Source organism: Neopelma chrysocephalum, unplaced genomic scaffold (genome assembly GCF_003984885.1).
Source record: "Neopelma chrysocephalum unplaced genomic scaffold, ASM398488v2 Primary Assembly neopelma1_124, whole genome shotgun sequence".
Classification (NCBI taxonomy): Eukaryota; Metazoa; Chordata; class Aves; order Passeriformes; family Pipridae; genus Neopelma; species Neopelma chrysocephalum.
In genome coordinates, this window is record NW_020897786.1 from 2,727,081 (window position 1) to 2,744,248 (window position 17,168).

General features: G+C 45.8%; 1 protein-coding gene across 2 annotated transcripts in view; it reads right to left on the reverse strand.

Moving 5' to 3' along the window:
• Positions 1–6,161: 6,161 nt before the first annotated feature.
• The window catches only part of PSTPIP1 (proline-serine-threonine phosphatase interacting protein 1), a 52,576-nt gene continuing 41,569 nt past the window's right edge, over positions 6,162–17,168 (reverse strand). Inside the window, exons 12-16 of one of the 2 annotated variants that reach the window (XM_027698108.1) lie at positions 15,722–15,818; positions 12,621–12,705; positions 11,032–11,102; positions 9,727–9,824; positions 6,162–8,179 (exon numbers count right to left, since the gene is read on the reverse strand). In XM_027698108.1, coding sequence (XP_027553909.1) covers positions 8,048–8,179; positions 9,727–9,824; positions 11,032–11,102; positions 12,621–12,705; positions 15,722–15,818 — 483 coding nt within the window. In that variant the 3' untranslated portion in view covers positions 6,162–8,047. Of the gene's footprint in view, positions 8,180–9,726; positions 9,828–11,031; positions 11,103–12,620; positions 12,706–15,721; positions 15,819–17,168 lie in introns of both variants that reach the window. The other variant, XM_027698107.1, reaches the window with a different exon arrangement.

The following is a 17,168-nucleotide window of genomic DNA, read 5'->3' on the forward strand; positions in this document are numbered from 1 at the left end:
AGGAGGAGGTGGTGCTGGGGAAGCACAGCTGTACAGCTGCTCCTGGTTCATGTGTTGTACCCCAGACATGTTTCCCAGCCTGGCAGCTGTCTGGGGTAGCAGAGGGAAACATCAGCTACAAGAGTTTGCCCGCCTGTTTCTTTACTTTCTCACTGTGGCAGTTGCCTTCACAATAGAGGTTTTGTGCTCTCGATACATATTTAGTCCAGGCAAGTACCTCTGATTTAGCCCTTGCTGTGACTGCAGTAATCCCTGCTGGATCTGTGCCTGGTGACAGATGTTGCTTCCCTCTGTGTCTGGCCTCCAGGGCAGGAGTTCAGCTGTGTTCTGTGGGGGGTATTTACACTGCACATGAACACCAGGTACAGTTTACCCATCATCTGTAAGTAGGGCCAGGTTTTGCAGACCATGAACTTCAGCTGCATAAATGAGAGACCATTGGAGCTCAAGTCTGGGGACCTGAGACTCAGTGATCCTTCTGGAGCAAGCAAAGAAGCACTTCTGCCAACCTTCACCTTCCTGGTGTTACACACTGGACCACATGTTTTCTCTCACCTGCTTCTCTTGACCCTGAATGCTAAAGCAACCTGTCAAAGCTTTTGAGTTGAAACCTCTTCTTTCTTTGCCAGAGGGCAGCCTGCAGACTGGGTTGCTACTGGTAACTGGTGAGCCACAGCAGTGTGTGGCTGTGGAGCTGTTCCTGTTGACGCTCCAGAGAATGGACAGCTTTGCTGTCATTTGGATGTGTGGTGCTTTAGGCACAGCTCCTTTCACTAAATGGGCTCCTGCCCCATTTCACAGAATAAATGAAGCGTTTTCCAGGATAGCATCAGGCTGTGACTGAAGAGCTGGAATGCGTTTTCCTCATGCAAATAGAATGCTTAAGCAAACCACTGACAGTTGTGGGGCTTGGCAGTATCTAGGGTGCCTTGCATGCAAAAGCAGTCTGGTCTAGAAAACAGCTTTTGAACCAAGTTCTGAAATTTTTCTCCCACCTGGCCAGAGGAAGCAGCAAGATCTGGTCTTGCTTGCCATTGAATGAGTCTGCCACCACACCAGGTACACGGGGGTAGTGTTCATTCATTCTCAGCTGAGAGTAAGAGATGGATAAGTCATCTGTGGCAAAGGTGGCACTGAAGAGTCCTGTGCCAACCTCTACTAAGTACCTCGCAGGCAACTAGACAAGATTTTATTTCCCTGTACACACTGCAGAAGAACCAGGCACAGCACTTAGAGAATGCCCCATCCTTGGGAAGCGTATTTGGTGCTAGTAGCCTGGCACTCTGCAAAGTGGTTTTTGCCTTTCAGTACAATATCCACTTTAAAAGCTTAAAACCACCATTTAGCCTGACAGCTTTGTTTCCTACCCCCCCCCGTACACTAACACTGAGGGTACATTACAGACACTGAGCAAACCTAAGTTTAGAGCTTCACAGCTGATAGGTGTTGTGGTTACAGAGGTGGCACAGGACCCTGCAGAGCAGGGAGGATGCATTTCTCTAGCTGCCTTCTATCCCTCTTTGGTTTTGAATCCCCCCGTGGCTGCTGAATGGAGTGGTGACCTAGTAAACCTTTAGCTGCCACTTAGAACAAAGTCACTGTCGCTTAAGTCTCCCTTTCCTCACCCAGGGCTCAGACACAAGAAGGGCTGTGCAGCCCTTCTCTAAAGACAAAGCATTTCTCACGTCTATCAGTGCATTGAAAGCTTTCCCATTCACACTTATGTTAGCATTCTTATCCTGGGAAGGTTAAAGTTCACCAGTTTCCCAAGAAGTTCCTCCATGGGCTGTTTTCGGCTTAAAATTTCAGAACAATTCTTCTTTAGATGCAGCTGTTGAGCGTTTGTGCCCTTGCAGAGTGGAAGGGAATGCACTATACCCCCCCACCCGCTCCCTGCAATGAGTGTGAGTGTTATCTCATGTCTGCAACCCCCTGCCCAGGAGCCATCCAGTCCTATTGCAAAACAAGCCCTGTGTACACAATATAATTTGTCCTTTTGTACAAGATCTTCCATTGCAAATATTGATCTGACCAGCACCCAATGGGAGCTTGTTTAGACGGCGTCTGGGATTGAACAATCACCAAAATGGGTGTGCCAGGAGAATTTTCAGCTCCTGACAGAGTGCATTACAAGCTCCCCGTGATGAAAACTGAGGTGTGAGGTGTGACTTCTCCACTCATACCTTCACTTCACAAAGTCATTTACTTATTCAAGGGTTTAGCCTGGGCTGTTTGGACAATCCAAGTGTGTAATCCCTCACTCAGGAAATTTCATTCAAGTTTAGGCTGGAATGTCTTCAGCCCCTGCTGTGAGTCCATTTACCCTCAGGCAGAGGCTGCGGGGAAACGCCTGAATTTCAGTCAGAGTTCAAGTCAAAGCACCACTGCTGCAGCTGTAGTTCATTCAGTATTACACCCATGAACACACAGGTTACTTCTCTTTCTGTCTGCCTTGATCTGGTGGTTTAGTTGAATCCTTGTCAGGCCACCAAAGCTGGGATATGTGTGCTGGTTTGTTTTTTCAAATCTGTTCGACACTGGCTCTTTTAGATCTGGTAAGTAAAATTCCTCCTCATTTCAAAGATCCATAGATACCTTAGGATATCTGTTTCCAATCACTCGCCCCCCACAGTTGTTTTTGTACCCTCTTTATCCTCAAGGTGACATGTGGAACCCCTGGCTATAAATTGGTAGCTGTGTTCAAAGTCATGTTCTGTTCACCTGGTGGGTTCAGATGATTTTGTCCTTCCCCTTAGAAATTTCAGGGATGTCAAGTCTGATTTCTACCGATTTTGCTGGGAGGTCTCAGTGATTTCTGTTAGAGTTTTATATCTAAAAGCAAGACTTAATCTGTGCTTTCAGTCAGAATAGAACAACACAGTAACTCTGCCTTTGGGGCCAGCGTGTGGGACCAGAGCCACGCGGCACTGATAGGCTGTAACTGTGCTCTGAAGGGTGCCCCGACAGCTTTGTGCCAGATCAGGTGTCAGCTGTCCTTCAGCAGCTGGGAGAAGGACAAGTTGAGCACTGTACCATGTGTACTGGCTAATTTGATGGAAATATGATTATCCAGCCATTCTAGGAACAGATCAAATTTGCACTCTGCGGGATCCAGGAGTGCACAAATCTGGAGATAACGGTGGCTCTGAGCTTCCCTCCTCCAAAATGAGCTGGCTGCTGAAATTAGCTAATTGCTAACAAAGAACAGATAATGGCTAACAGTTTGACTAGAAGTTCTTTGCTTCCTCTGCTTTCTCTCAGTGGATGGGGCATTGTCATTTTGTTGATAACCTAGTCATAGGCAGGACACTAATTCCTGTTCCTCTTCCAAAATCTAATTTCTCCACATAAGTATCCTTCCCCCTGCAAAACCCAGTCCATCAGCCCTTGCAGCCCCTTAGCAGCCATTTACTTTCCAGAGGCCCAGTGTGACTCAGCATCACAACTTTGTCTTCTTCCTGGGGAGCAAAACCCCAGCTATTCTGTCTCCTTTACCCTCAGCTCCAGTGAGCATGCCCAACACATCACAGCTGCACTGCAGAAACACTTGTCATGGGTACTGGCATTAATTTAGGAAGCTGGTGAAGGGTGGTGACTGATCCTAATGCTGCTTTTAGTTTAGTTTTTTAACACTCTGCTTTCCTTTGAGGAAGGCTTGGCCACTTGGTTGTGCCCATAACAGCAAGGAGACATGGCTCTTCGGGTGAAGATCAAGCTAAGGGGGTCCTCCTGCTCTCCTTGCTCACTAGCTCTGAGTGTAGTTTCTCTTTGAGGACATGGGAAGTACTGTTAGCTATGTGGCTGGCAACTGCTCTTGCCTTCAGTGCCCCAGCCATGCAAGCTGGAGAACAAGAAAGCCAGGGAAAAGAGATGGTGTTGAGCAGCCAAAGCTGCTTTTCAGGCCTTCACAGTTTGTCTTGTGCTGTGCAGAGTTGTTGCTGCTCCGCACTGAAGGCCGACAGTGACTCTCCAGTGCAGCAGACTGTACAGTAGTGATGTGGAGTCTCCTGGACTCTCTACTCCTGCACAGTTAAGTCATGTTGCAGCAGTACTGCCAAGAGGCTGTGTTGTACCAGAAAGTGTGTGAGTTACCCACCAGTGTTCAGGGGAGATGTTTCTTAATGCCCAGCCAAGCTCCTGTTAGACACCACCTGATGCCTGGCTTGTAATGCATCTCCTCTTGGCATCCATGTGCTTCCACTTAAACTGTATTCAGCAATCAGGGACGTATGAGCTGCAACTGGGACAAAATTACCTCTGTGTCGTGGAGGTAATCAGCTCCAGGGGGGGAAAAAACCACATAAACCCACGACACGCTGGAAGGGAGACTCAGATCTTGAATGCACTTCTTGAAGAAGCAAGACGAAAAGGAATCCAAGGTAAGAGTTGCTACTGTTTGTGTCTTACATACATGATCTGTGACCACTCTGGCTGATGTGTGCTGGGGTTGTTCACACTATAGAGCTCGAGCCAGGGTCCTCAGGGCAGTGACAAACACTCCAAACCTTGAACAGTCACTGTGCTCCTGCTGTTGCTGACTGCTCAGCTGGGAAGGGGCTCATTTCTTCCTTTTAGTTGCCCAGTTGTCAGAAATGCTGGAAGCTGGATGGCTGTACAGACCTGTGAGCTTGGCAGGAGCCCTTTCTTTGTGGTTGAGCACTGACTCTGTTTGCTATCTTAGAGTTGAATCTCTTGGATCTCTGTTTCTCATTGATACTACTATGTTGCTACTGCCTTGTGGGCTCTTAATGCCACAAGCAGCAGCTGAAATCTGTTCTGTGCAGAGATGGGCCTCATGCTGCACTTGCCATTTACTTGTGTGGTTGTCATTGGTTAAATGTTATTTTACACAGATTTTCCTGTTCCTCTCATTAATGAACAGTAATGTGGTAAAAGAGAACAATACACGTGCCTGAGTGTGGTTTAAGGTACTGTTGGGCTGGACTGCCTGCTTCAGTCTTTGCATTGTTGTTATGGTTAAAGGAATAATAGAACAGATTGCCACTACACTTTTTTGTATCACTCTCACAACCATATTCCTCAAATCCAAAGTCCATTTAATTATCTATATTTAATGGTTAGATGATGCTTATTTCTTACAGCCCAGTCAAAATTTCCAGAGTTAACAAACTGAAGGCCTGCAGTGCCAAGTCATAAACAGCTCACTTACTTCCTTGTAGCTTCTCTTGAATTAGTTTGTCTGTCTGTACATACTAGTCACAGGCTGTAGGTCATTCACATGACAAACAAACCTTTGCCACTCTTTTGCCCTCCGTGCTGCTTGGCACCTCCTTGCCAAAAAAAGGTAATCAAAGTGAAAGTGGAGACTTACCTGAAGTGTTTGTCCGAAGAGAGCTTTAACCACAAATGTTGGAATTTAGTATAAGAATGCCTCCCACTCGAGAGGGCTCATTTCAGTTTCCCATCTTAGCTGAAAATTGAATGATAACTTCATTGTGTCGGTTTTGTTGCCCGAATTTTACCAAACTGGAGAGGAAATGTTAGTAAGGCAATATTCTTACAGCATTAACCTACAATTGTCCTTCCTGCGTTTCCTACTGGTGGGGGTGGGTGGATGACACCTATAATGTGGGTGTACTGAGAGGGTGTGGGTAGTTCTTGATGTCTCTGTTCTGTTTGTGACAAGTGCTGCCACACTGATAGGGCAAACAGAAGAATTTGGGGTGATAAGTAGTTACCAGGCCTTATCTGGACGAGGACAGGATTCATGAGAAAACATTGCTGCTGTGTTTTCGTTTCCTGAACAGTCTGGAGTCAGCATGTGGCACCCAAATGCTGTGGCACCGGGTAGATTTTGAAACACCTACAGCCTCTTGCCTTTCAACGGTATTTATTTGACAGAAGAAGAGAGAGGTAGAAAGGAAAATCGTTTCCTGACCTTAACAGGAAAAATATGGAACGACTTGATGGGACAGAAACAGCAGTCGCTGTTCCACTGTCAGTCTGTCGGTGATGTGGACCATGTGGTGCATGGAAGCAAAGATAATCTGTAATAGGATTTCAGGGTAATCAGGACTGGGCACTGCAGTGTCTTGTGTGAGGTTGTCTGGGCTCCCAGAGAGGTGAGGAATCCTTGCAAAATCCACGTGTCACACAGAATTGGAGGAGATGCATCTCAGTGGTTTACTTTTTCTGTTTAATTAAGATAATCTGCAAAATACCTACCTAAATTTATTTGTTGTTTTATTACAGTTCTCTTTTGAGCATTCAAGAAGTCAGTATATTAAATCTGCCATGTTTTAGGTGTCCTTTCCTGCTGCAGCTAAGGAGTGATGCTGCAGTTGTCTGGCAGCCCCCACTGGCAGTGCCCTGGCCAAGCTGAAGGTTACTGTGCACCTTCTATCACTGCTCAATTCAGCCAAACCTGTCATTACCTCAGCCTGGGCAAGCACTGCTGTTCTGACACTGCTGCCTGAATTGCCATTCCAGCTCCTCCTGTGCCTTCCAGCCTCTGCTACTGCCAGGTTCTGGGAGCCCTTCAGCACTGATGTGGATGTGCTGCATAATAACTTTGGGAAGTGAGGGAAGGACAAGTGCAAAGGACTGTAGGGAGCTAAAGAAAGGGCCTGCAGCAACTGCTATTCCATTCTTGAAGGAAGAATTAGAATAAGGTACTGCAAGTGCCTCTGACCTTCACTGTGCTTCATTTAAGGAATAATTGCATTGACCATTACAGCTTTTTTCTTTTGTCTAAATTTCTCTTTGTCTTTCCTCCTGTGTCTTAGCTAACAGTTCCTCCCTGCTCCATGCCTTTTGGGTAGCAATTTGATTAATTTGCATTGTCTTGGTTCAGTTTTAATACCTGAAAGCTTGGCAAAGAGGGTCATTCTGCCCCCAGAAACAGTTCACTCTGATTCAGATTAAATCACCGACTTTTATTTTTTTTTTAAAAGGGAAGAGTGGCAGAAACCATCCATCAATCCCTTGGTAAGCACAGTGACATTCTTAAATACTGAACTAGAAAGACTGATAGAGCTGAAATCTGTGAAATACAGTGAACCTGCACAGTGTGACTTCTGGGAAGAGGGATTGTTGAAGAACAAAGTGCCTGGAAAGGAGCCAGGATGTGACTGTGGCAGCAATCCCAGAGGTGCAGAGGCTGTAGGCAGCAGTAGGAGACAAAGAAGCCTGTGAGCAGGAGAGGAGAGGCTGAGCCAGGTGGAAGGGAGGGTGCCCTGGTGACACTGGGCTGCAGATTGTGTGACTGGCAATCCTCTGCTGCTCAGAGGGGGATCAGGGCAGTGCAGCCCTGCTGGAGGCTTGGCTTATCTCCTGTTTGTGTTGTTGGGTTTTTAAACTTGAAAATCCCAGAGAGGTGTTAGGGAAACTTTCAACCAAGGCCTTGGGCTTATCATCTGTCCAGAATCCAATGCAAAGCAGAGCCATGGGTAGTGTGGATTTCATTGTATTAGGGGATGGTCGTGGTGGGGAGTGCCTGAACTTTCCTTGCTACAGATGTGTCTCTGTCCTTCAGGTGCTCCTCTCTAGCTGCACTCACTGATTTTCTTGTGTTCATCAGTGACCCTGATAAAGAAGTCAGTCCACTGTCAAAAATACCAGCATGACCTGTGCAGGGAGAGAAGGGGATCCATGGCTGCTGTGACCATGAGGGTGGCTCACAGGCTGGCTGGGGACAGTCCTCCATCCTGCAGAAACTGCACTTGCTTCTGTGACCTTTTTCCTTTAGTGCAGTGAAGGTCTGAGCAGGATTTCCCTCCCAGGTTGGCTGAACTTTACGACACTGCTGGCAGGACAGTGTGCTGAGGGTGGGAGAACCGGGCTAAGAAAAGCAAGTCCTGATCTCTCAGGGCTGAAGATGGATTTTGCAGACAGTGTAGGCCAGGAGATGCTGGAATGGGGTAGGAGCAAGGAAGAGGAGAGCACGGTCAGTTGGTTATTTCCTGACTGGTAGTTGCAGAAAACAGTATTGTGGGATGCCCTTGGTCATCCCTGAAGCAGACCTTGTGTGCAGGTTGTTTTCAGTAATGGAATATTTTTAAAGTCTGAGGGCTGGGGCTTCTTTTCATCAAAGCTTTTCAAGATAAGACCCTGGCACAAAGCCTCGCTGCCCATTCCTTTCTGCTGTCCACCAGCCATCCTCGTTTTCTTCAATGACAACCACGATGTCTCCTTCACTGATGTCCAGTTCATCCGTGCTCTGAAAGGAGACAGGGGAAAGCAATGTGGTTACCCTGAGAGCACAGGAGGGCCCAGGCATGTATGTGGTGGGACTTTTTTCATCCTGCCCTCCATCAACAGTCTGCTAGTGTCCTTCTGCTTGGAATGAGACTGAAATACCAGACAGTGAGGGATTAAGCATTTTGGCTATTTCCTTAAGATCTTCACATTTGCCCAGCCTCCGTGGTGTCTCCTCCTGTGCAACTCGACAACATCAGGGAAGGCCAGAAGGGGTTAAATACAACTGTCCTAAACCAGCTAACCATGACCTGCATAGTCTGCAGGTGTTGCTAAATAAAACAGAGCACAGCTTAATTCCCAAGGGAGATAACAGTGTCTCTGTTAATCCATGCCTTAAATAGGTCTCCCAGTTTTTTTAGCAGGGAGCAGCAGTGACCAGTGGAGGTACAGCGACTCTTCCTGATGACAGTGACTTTCATCTCTGACACAAATGCAGAGGCTGCAGGAAAGCTCTCCCTGAGCTCCCAGGCAGCTATCAGCCCCTGCTGGCCTATTTTCCATAGGAAACCACTTTGCTGCCTGCAGCGTAGTAAAATAGAAAACAGGGTAAGAGAGGCTTCCAGAGATGTTTGACGTGTCAGCTAAAACTAAATTTAATGTACCTGAGTGGGTAAGAATGGACTCAAAAGATGAGAGGTTTCAATGTACAATATACTAAAGGTAGTAACAGGCTCTTTTCTCAGCAGGGAAAATCCGTGTGTGTCATAGTTTTAAGGCAGCTCTCAGAGTAAGGATCTCACAAAGTGATCCAGGAGTCTCCTCAGGGAAACTGCCTTTAACAGTGAGGTACTTTCAGCTGTGCTTAGATGAAATTTCAGTAAATAATAAAAGAGTGTTTAAAACAAAGCAAAAAAATTATAATCTAATAAAAGGAGTTGGAATACTGCTGTACCTAAGAGACAGTGCTCCTTTTGAGCCCTTTCTCTGTTTTCATTATTTATCTGGCTCTCTATTTTGTCACCTGTCAGCATTTCTTCACTGTTGGCTATTGATGGCAAGTCCCTTGGTGTGATGCTCTCTCTGCACTGTAACATAAGACCTCCTGGATGCTGTCCCTTCTGTTAATCTAAAGCTAATAAGGGGAACCCTTAAACTGACAAGTAAAGCAGCAGGCTGGAGTCCAGGTTCTGGAGTCCATCTGAATAAGTAAATACTCACAACTGGTCCATTCACCTTTTACTAAAGGTATTCTGCCTATTTAGGACTGAAGTCAGAGTTCAATATCTCAGTAAAGGATTCAGGGTGCTCTTTGTAACAATCCTTTGACAGAGAAACCATATCCACTGTGATTCTGTAACTTGCAACATGGGAGTGTAGGAAAAGAGTGTCATTTATAGGGAATCAGTCCTCTCCAGCATGGAGAGCCAGTAGAGCAGGACAAGTCATGGCTGTAAAGTGACAATAACATCTCCTGCACAGAATTAACACTTTCAAGATGTTTGAATCAGCATAATTTTTTTTTTAAATCTGATGCTATGAAATATTTATTTTGGAGCCTTGTTTTACCTGGGCTGTGTAGTCATAAAGTACTCTGTAGTCCTGTGATGATGTGATCCCAGCTTCTTCATTTACAAAAATGGATGCATAGACTCCATCTGTTCTCTCTGCTAGGGGGGGAAAAAAATGAGGAAAAAATACCCACCACAGAAACAAAGAGTTCAGTTGCTTATAAATGCGTGGGATCATATGCAAGACTTCACAAATACAAGGGTTTCTGTTCTCTCTCTGCCTGGAGATGTACATGTATAGAAAAGCTGCTGTGAACTGTAGGTAAAGTCTTGCACAAAAACTGTCCCCCATTGATTAGATGACAATACACCCACTGAACTTTGTGGGAGGTCAGAAAGTAGCTTTAGCCTCATCCAGGTTGGGAAGAATGTTTACCCTGGTAAAACACAGTCCAAGGAGGGCAATGCTGTGATTAAAATGGTTGCTACTGGGGGCATAAAATTCTAGCAGTCCAGTGACTCACCCAGGGCTTCTCTTGTTCCCTTGAGAAAAATGGAAAATACTCTGCCAGTGGGTCACCAGACATTTTCCAGTGGTTTGTATAGTTCTCAAATAGCTATTTGTCATGGGTTTGCAGATGTTTTGTTTTATTCCAGCTTGTTGTAATCAGGGCAAACTCTGATTCCTTCTCAGCATCTGTCTGGGAGCTTCCCCTGCTGAGCACCAAACGCAGTAAGTGAGATAGTCTGGGCTTTGTTTTTGGGTGCCTAAGCAGGCAGGCCTGACAGAGGCAGTTGATTTTAAAGCTGTTGTTTGAAAACAACTTTTTATTTTCTTCCTGCTGTATGAATCACAGTTAAAATGGTTTTATTTACTATCAAACCAATAAAAATGCCGTAAGCTGTTACTTTCTATGAAGTCAAAATACCGTGTTTTAAATATCATCTGATAAATTTCTGATTGTAAGGGTTACAAGACAACAGTGTAGGTGTTAGATGAGATGGATATTTGCATTCATAAAGCATGAACCTGGTCTGTTAAAAGCTTTATGTATTCTCTGGGGCTTTTTAGAGGCAGTGTATTCCACACAAGGAGAAAACTAATATCTGAGTCAGACTGTGCTGCTCTGAATCTACAGTCCCCCCTTGCCTAGATGGAGGTTTTGAAGAGTCTATGGATTATTTGGCACTTGAAACTGGGAAATTTGTTTAATACACATCCAAGCAAAATTCATTTCCAGACTATTTTGACTCCCAACATGTGAATATCTGCTGTACAATGTCTGCCACATGTCAAAGCCTGATTTAGCAACGTGATCTAAACCAAACACATCTGGAAAACTGATTTCCTGCGGAGTCATACCAAGAGGAGGGGCTGAAGGAGTGGCAATTTCCATGTGGTTTTTGCTGCTCCCATGCAGTAGTCCAGAGAATCTGCAGAACCAAGAGAAGCCAATGACAAAATGAGTGAACAGGCCTGGGTATGAGCATTCCTTCATCTCAGCTCTCTGACTCAGCCTTTCCTCCATCTGCTTCACACTGAGTAGATGTCACCTCTTCCCATGGCCTTCTATTTTCATTTATGCTGTAGATATATTTATCTTCAGTTAGAAATATATTTTTTTAAAGTGCAGCAGAATACTGAACCATCAGCCATCACTAAACTGTGCATAAATGCAGCAGGATAGTATTTTGTTGTGGATCCAAAGACTCATAGTGTGAAACTCCAATTATTTCATAATGTTAATACCACGAGACTTGTCAGTTGTTTACAGGAGATTAACATATATTTGTGTTTAAGGAAAACTGATACAATTTAAAATACAGAGCTTGTATAACGAGCCTTTCTAAAAACTGTGAGTTTAAGTGAATTTTTATTTTAATCTATCCCTAGTTATTTCCTCTATCACAGCTGGGTACTGGAGACTAAGTAAAGTGAGAAAATGGGTTAGGATTCTCAAGCAGAGATGGAAATAGCATTGCATGCTTAAGGCACATTTAAACAGTATAATTTTTTCAGCTAGTGAACACTCGATGTGTCTGGAAAATGGATATCCTAACTCCACAGTTCCTGAAAAACTCAGACTGAGTCTCTCTAGGCTCCTTGCCCATGCAGAGCACAGTTGTGTTCTAAATGGCAATACAATTGTCCTATGTAAGTGCATAGGATGCAGCATTGAATTCATTATTATAGAAGATATGGTTTTCAGCAGAAAAACAAAGTATTGTGTGTGGTCCTGATTAGCTCCCTGACAAGCCTGCACCAAATGGGAGATCACAGCCTGCTTCCTGTCTTTGCCATGTCATAGGGCTTGTCACGACATAAATCTCTTGTGCTTTAACTATGATGCGACTCCCACTATGAATTAGCCTTTTCAGTAAAAAATATTTAAACCAATAGATCTACCATGCTGGTGTAGCTACATCCACATTCCAACATTTACCAACAGAAATGGATCAGGGAAAAAAAAAAACAAAACCTCCCTAATCATCCCAGTTATTATTTTTTCCCTTTGGTCGAGATACAGAGAGCAGCTCTTTGTTCCGCTCAGCTGAGCAGTGCAGGAATCCAGGAGGGAATGCCTCAAAGGACAGCTCTCCCCAGCCTTTGCCCCTGGCCAGATTCACCTTTGCCTCCCTTGAACAAGGTGGTTTTGTTGCTATGTGCCCTGACTCACTGGGAGAGAGGAAACCAGTGACTGCTCTCACCCCTGGCCGACTAATTGTGTGATGAACTCATCCTGTGTCACTCTTCCCACCAGGCCATGGCAAAACTACTCTGACTCCGGTTTTAACAGATTTACTTCTTCTGTCAAGTTACACTTATTGATACGTAGCTGCCTCTTGCTACAGTGAAGGAAGTAATGACTTTCCAGGTGCTGTTTTCTGTCTTCATACCTTGCTGTTCACACTGAGAAATACCCGTGCTGGGAACTGAAGGTTGCCACTCACCTCTTCATCATCCCGCAGGACTGGGTGGGGCTGCTGTTGCGTCTGTTGGGCTCTCTGGTGTAGTAGTTCTCATACCCTATGGCATCTGCAACAGGGCAAGAAAAATGAGATGTTCAAACAGGCACAACTGTTTTCTCCCTGCCACAATGCAACCTGGGGCTGCTGGAGCAAACAGCAATCCAGTTTGCAAACCTCTCTGCCCACACCTGGAATGTGGCTGGAGCAGCTCAGGGGCACCTGGGGTCTTGACAAAAGCCATTCCAGTGACTGTGAGCAGCCGTGTCCTTGCTTGGTTTGACCCGAGCTGAGCACAGTGGAGGTCCTGCAGCACCAATTTAAGAGCTGTGGCCAACCCAAATTAAAACAGCCTTTCCTCCTTGGCTGTTTCTTTTGTTGAGTTAAAGCTCAGGATTTAAGGGAGCAGAGCGTGGCCATTGTGAGCCTCGGACTGTGTTCGTGATAGAATTGGCTGCAACGTTTTGTTTCTTTTTTTCCCAGTGTATGGAGTCAGGCATTTTTGTCAGAGCTGGGGAAGATTTCGGAATGTTCCTGCCAGCAGCATTAATGAGCAATTTCCTGCTCTGTGCCTGTGCTTGTGCTTGTTCCCCTACCTATCTCCCCCAGCCTCCTCCTGAGAGCTGATTTGCTGTTTACCCAGAGATATTTGGGTTTTGTTCTCTCAAACACAGTTATGTTACATTTCCTTCACTCTCCCCTATGGTGTCCTTAAGGGTGAAATTGAGACCATTTCCAACTCTAACTTTACAGATGGATTTATTTATTTTTCATCTCGGAGCTCGCAGTGTAGTTGCCTGCAGCTGGTGGCCACACACTCCGCCTGCCTGCTGGGGGTTAGAGCTGAACAAACATGAGTGAAGTCTGGGATACTGTGTTATCTCAGACCTGATAGCAGCAAGTTAACAAAGACATTGGTCTTGGGCTAAAGGTTGTGTTGACATTCTTGCACTGGGTCAGCCAAGATAATAAGCAGGGCAGGCACATACAGCTAATGAGTGTGAAGAATCCCTACAAATCAGACTCACAGTAATTAAGGAGTTTTCTGACTAATTTAAGGGTCTCCCATTGCCCTTCTAGATTGTTACCATGGTGCAATTTCCAGTCTATAGGGCATTGTAAGATTAGGTAGAAGAAGGGAATGAGCAATAGCATCCAAGGATTGGTCAGGATGAAGCTCTTCAGCCACCCAACACAAAACAACACATGGGTTTCCTCCTGCATTTTGCAAATAATAACACAGATCGACAGCTCACCATGTGCTACTGTGCAAACTCAATAGCCAGAGCTGGGGAGATACCAGGATACTGCTTCCAGAACATGTCACCTTCTCCAAGGTGGCAAAATAAAAACAACAAAAAAGAGCAGATCAGGTTTTTCTTTCCTTTTCATAAAGCTCTCAAGGGTTTTCCCCACCTATTTCTCATTTGAAATGACTTCTGACATAGCCAAGAACTGTTTGCAGAAAATTGCCTGGGTGACTGGAGAATGAGGAATCTCACATAGGAAAAAAAAACCAAAAACAACTAGCTAAGAATTACTAATTTCTTGGTATACAGAAGTTGTTTCACACTCTTGCAAGACACAGCTCTCCCTTCTGCCACTGAAAATGTAATTTTCCCTGGGTAAATGCTCCTATATTGGTGAATTTAAATCTTGTGTGTGAAGAAGAATAAACTATAGTAGCAAAATACAGTGCAACAGTATCAATGTTTTAGTTTAAAAAAATTCCCCAAGTCTCAATTTTTAATTATCATAAGAGTAGTGTCAGAAAGGCTGAGTGAGAAACAGGCCTCAGGCAGCTCAGTGCTGAGTTAGTGGCAGCATTCAGCCCTGCCGTGGAGGGTCCTGGGGTGTGGTTGCTCTGCAATGAAATCAGAGGGGTGTAAGCTGTTCTTGTATGACATAATTACCCCTCGGAATGGGCCTTCACAGTGCTGATGTTTGTACCTGTGCAACTCCTCGCACGGAAGGGTTTTATCAGCATAAAAGGTTTTTGGGCCAGTGTAGCTTATTGGCCACTCTGGCTGGCAGGAACTAACCCCTGTGGGCAGTGCTGAGGGCTCCTGAGGGGAGTTTGCTGCAGCAGAGGGGTGTTAGAGCAGGCACTGGAACTCAAACAGTATCTGTGCACAGATCTGACAAAAATGGAACAGGAGATCTTTCCAACTAGATGGAAGTCATCAACTAAGGAAGAGATGAAATGGGGATTTTTCTCTCCTTTTACAACTGCTGAGTCTTTGTTTACTGCAGCAGCTGCACAGGAGTGGAGCAGTTTGTAACTATCTTGTATTTCTTTTTGAAGTACATGGGTGTGGTGTGTGTTTGGCCGTGTGAAACACTAGATAGGCTCCTTTCCCGGGGTGTGTTTGGAGAACTCCTACCCTGGAGCAGCGTGTTTTCACTTTACACTTGCGATTGCCTCTTTCTGGGCCAGTCTGCATCCAGCCCAGAGGTTTTGATCATTGAAGTCAAGGAAAAGGCTGCTCTGGTTTGAATGGCAGAGTCTGTGAACCTTAGAGCAGTTCTCTACAGCACTTCTGTGTGCTGGGGCAAAGCCAAGTCCATTCCCCCAGCCAGAGTCTGGGCTTATTCAAACAACTTCCTGAGAGGACAAAAGTTGTTATTTCCCATTGGACACTTGGAACAGACGAGAAAGTTGGGTCTTCTCTGTGCTGCAAATGAGGAGGTGACACCTCTGTCAAGGGGACACCGGGGTGCAGTTACATTATAAGTTGTCTCTGACTTGTCACCGCTGCAGGAGACTGAAGTTGCCATCTCTGCAAAGCAATTTGCCACCTCCTTAGAGGTGTCAGTTCAGCTGTACTGTGAAATGAGCCTGGTTGCAGAGCCAAAATGACTTTTTTTTTTTTCTTCTTTGGAGGGTTATTTTTAACCTGGATCATTCCAACATCCCACTTAGTGCAGCACAGGCAGCAACGGTAGCACAGAGAGGGGGAAGTGAGCCCGGCAAGTGGGAACAAAGAGCCGGAGCAGAAACTCCTCCAGCTGGCTTCACCTCCACAGGATGTGCACTGCACAGCTCCAGCCTCAGCCTATCTGGCAAGAGCAATAGGAATAATTACCTGGAGGTTGTGTTCCTGTCATTTTTGTCTTAATGAAGTAGTCTATGTCCGACTCTACAACACAGTTCTCCAGGCTGACCCGAACCTCTTCATACAGCTACAAAACAGAACCCAAGATTCTAATTTAACTTTTAACATTTCACATTGAATTAACAATTAATGCTCTTCTAACAATTTTCCCCTTAAGAGGCACTTTATATTCGGTACATGTCTGACCTGGATGATCTTCGGCCTGCCCCCTATACAAATATTCTTGTAAACACACTTGTTTATTTGTGGTCTGGATATTCTTTTAAGAGAGGACAAAACTCCAGAGCTTTTCAGTGCAATAAAGAAATTAATAGCAGGAAACAACCATTCAAAGTCATATCTAGTGTATTCTTTATCTTCCAGTCTTGAGACCATGACTGGAGGCCTTTTTGAAAGCCGTGTCAGAGCCCAAACATACTCGATGGTTGAGGTTCAACCAGGCCAAGGGCCGGGTCCTGCACTTTGGCCACAACCACCCCTGGCAGCCCCACGGGCTGGGACAGAGGGGCTGGAAAGCAGCCAGGCAGGAAGGGACCTGGGAGTGTGGGTTGACAGGAAGCTGAACAGGAGCCAGAGTGTGCCCAGGTGGCCAAGAGGGCCAATGGATCCTGACCTGGCTGAGGAAGAGTGTGGCAGCAGGAGCAGGGAAGTGATTCTTCCCCTGGACTCAGCACTGGTGAGGCCACACCTCGAGTGCTGTGTCCAGTTCTGGGCCCCTCAGCTCAGGAAGGACATTGAGGGGCTGGAGCAGGTCCAGAGAAGAGCAACAAGGCTGGGGAAGGGACTGGAGCACAAGTGCTGTGAGGAGAGGTTCAGGTAGCTGGGGCTGTTGAGCCTGGAGAAGAGGAGGCTCAGGGGAGACCTCATCACTCTCTACAACTCCCTGACAGGAGGTTGTAGCCAGATAGGGCTTGGTCTCTTCTCCCAGGAACCAGCAGTAGGACAAGAGGGCATGGTCTTAAGCTCTGCCAGGGGAGGTTTAGGTTGGATATTAGGAAGAAATTCTTTACAGAGAGTGATCAGACACTGGAATGGGCTGCTCAGGGAGGGGGTGGATTCACCATCCCTGGAGGTTTCTAGGATGAGACTGGATGTGGCATCAGTGCCATGGTCTGGGAACCATGGCAGGGTTGGATCAAGAGTTGGACTTGATAATCTCAGAGGTCTTTTCCAACCTGGTTGATTCTATGATTCTGTGATTCTATGCCAGAGTGTCCTGGTAGCTGAGAGGGAGACATGTAGGTGTCATGGGACTGTCATGTCAGACTGTTTAAGGGCAGACATCTGTCTGGTTTATATCTAGGGAGAACAAGCTGCATTGAAAATGTTCCCCAGGAGACAGCACGTGCAGAGAAGGGCAAGCCAGTGCTGTTGTTGGAGCCCTCTGGCTCCTCCTCTTCCTCCTGTGCCCGTGGCT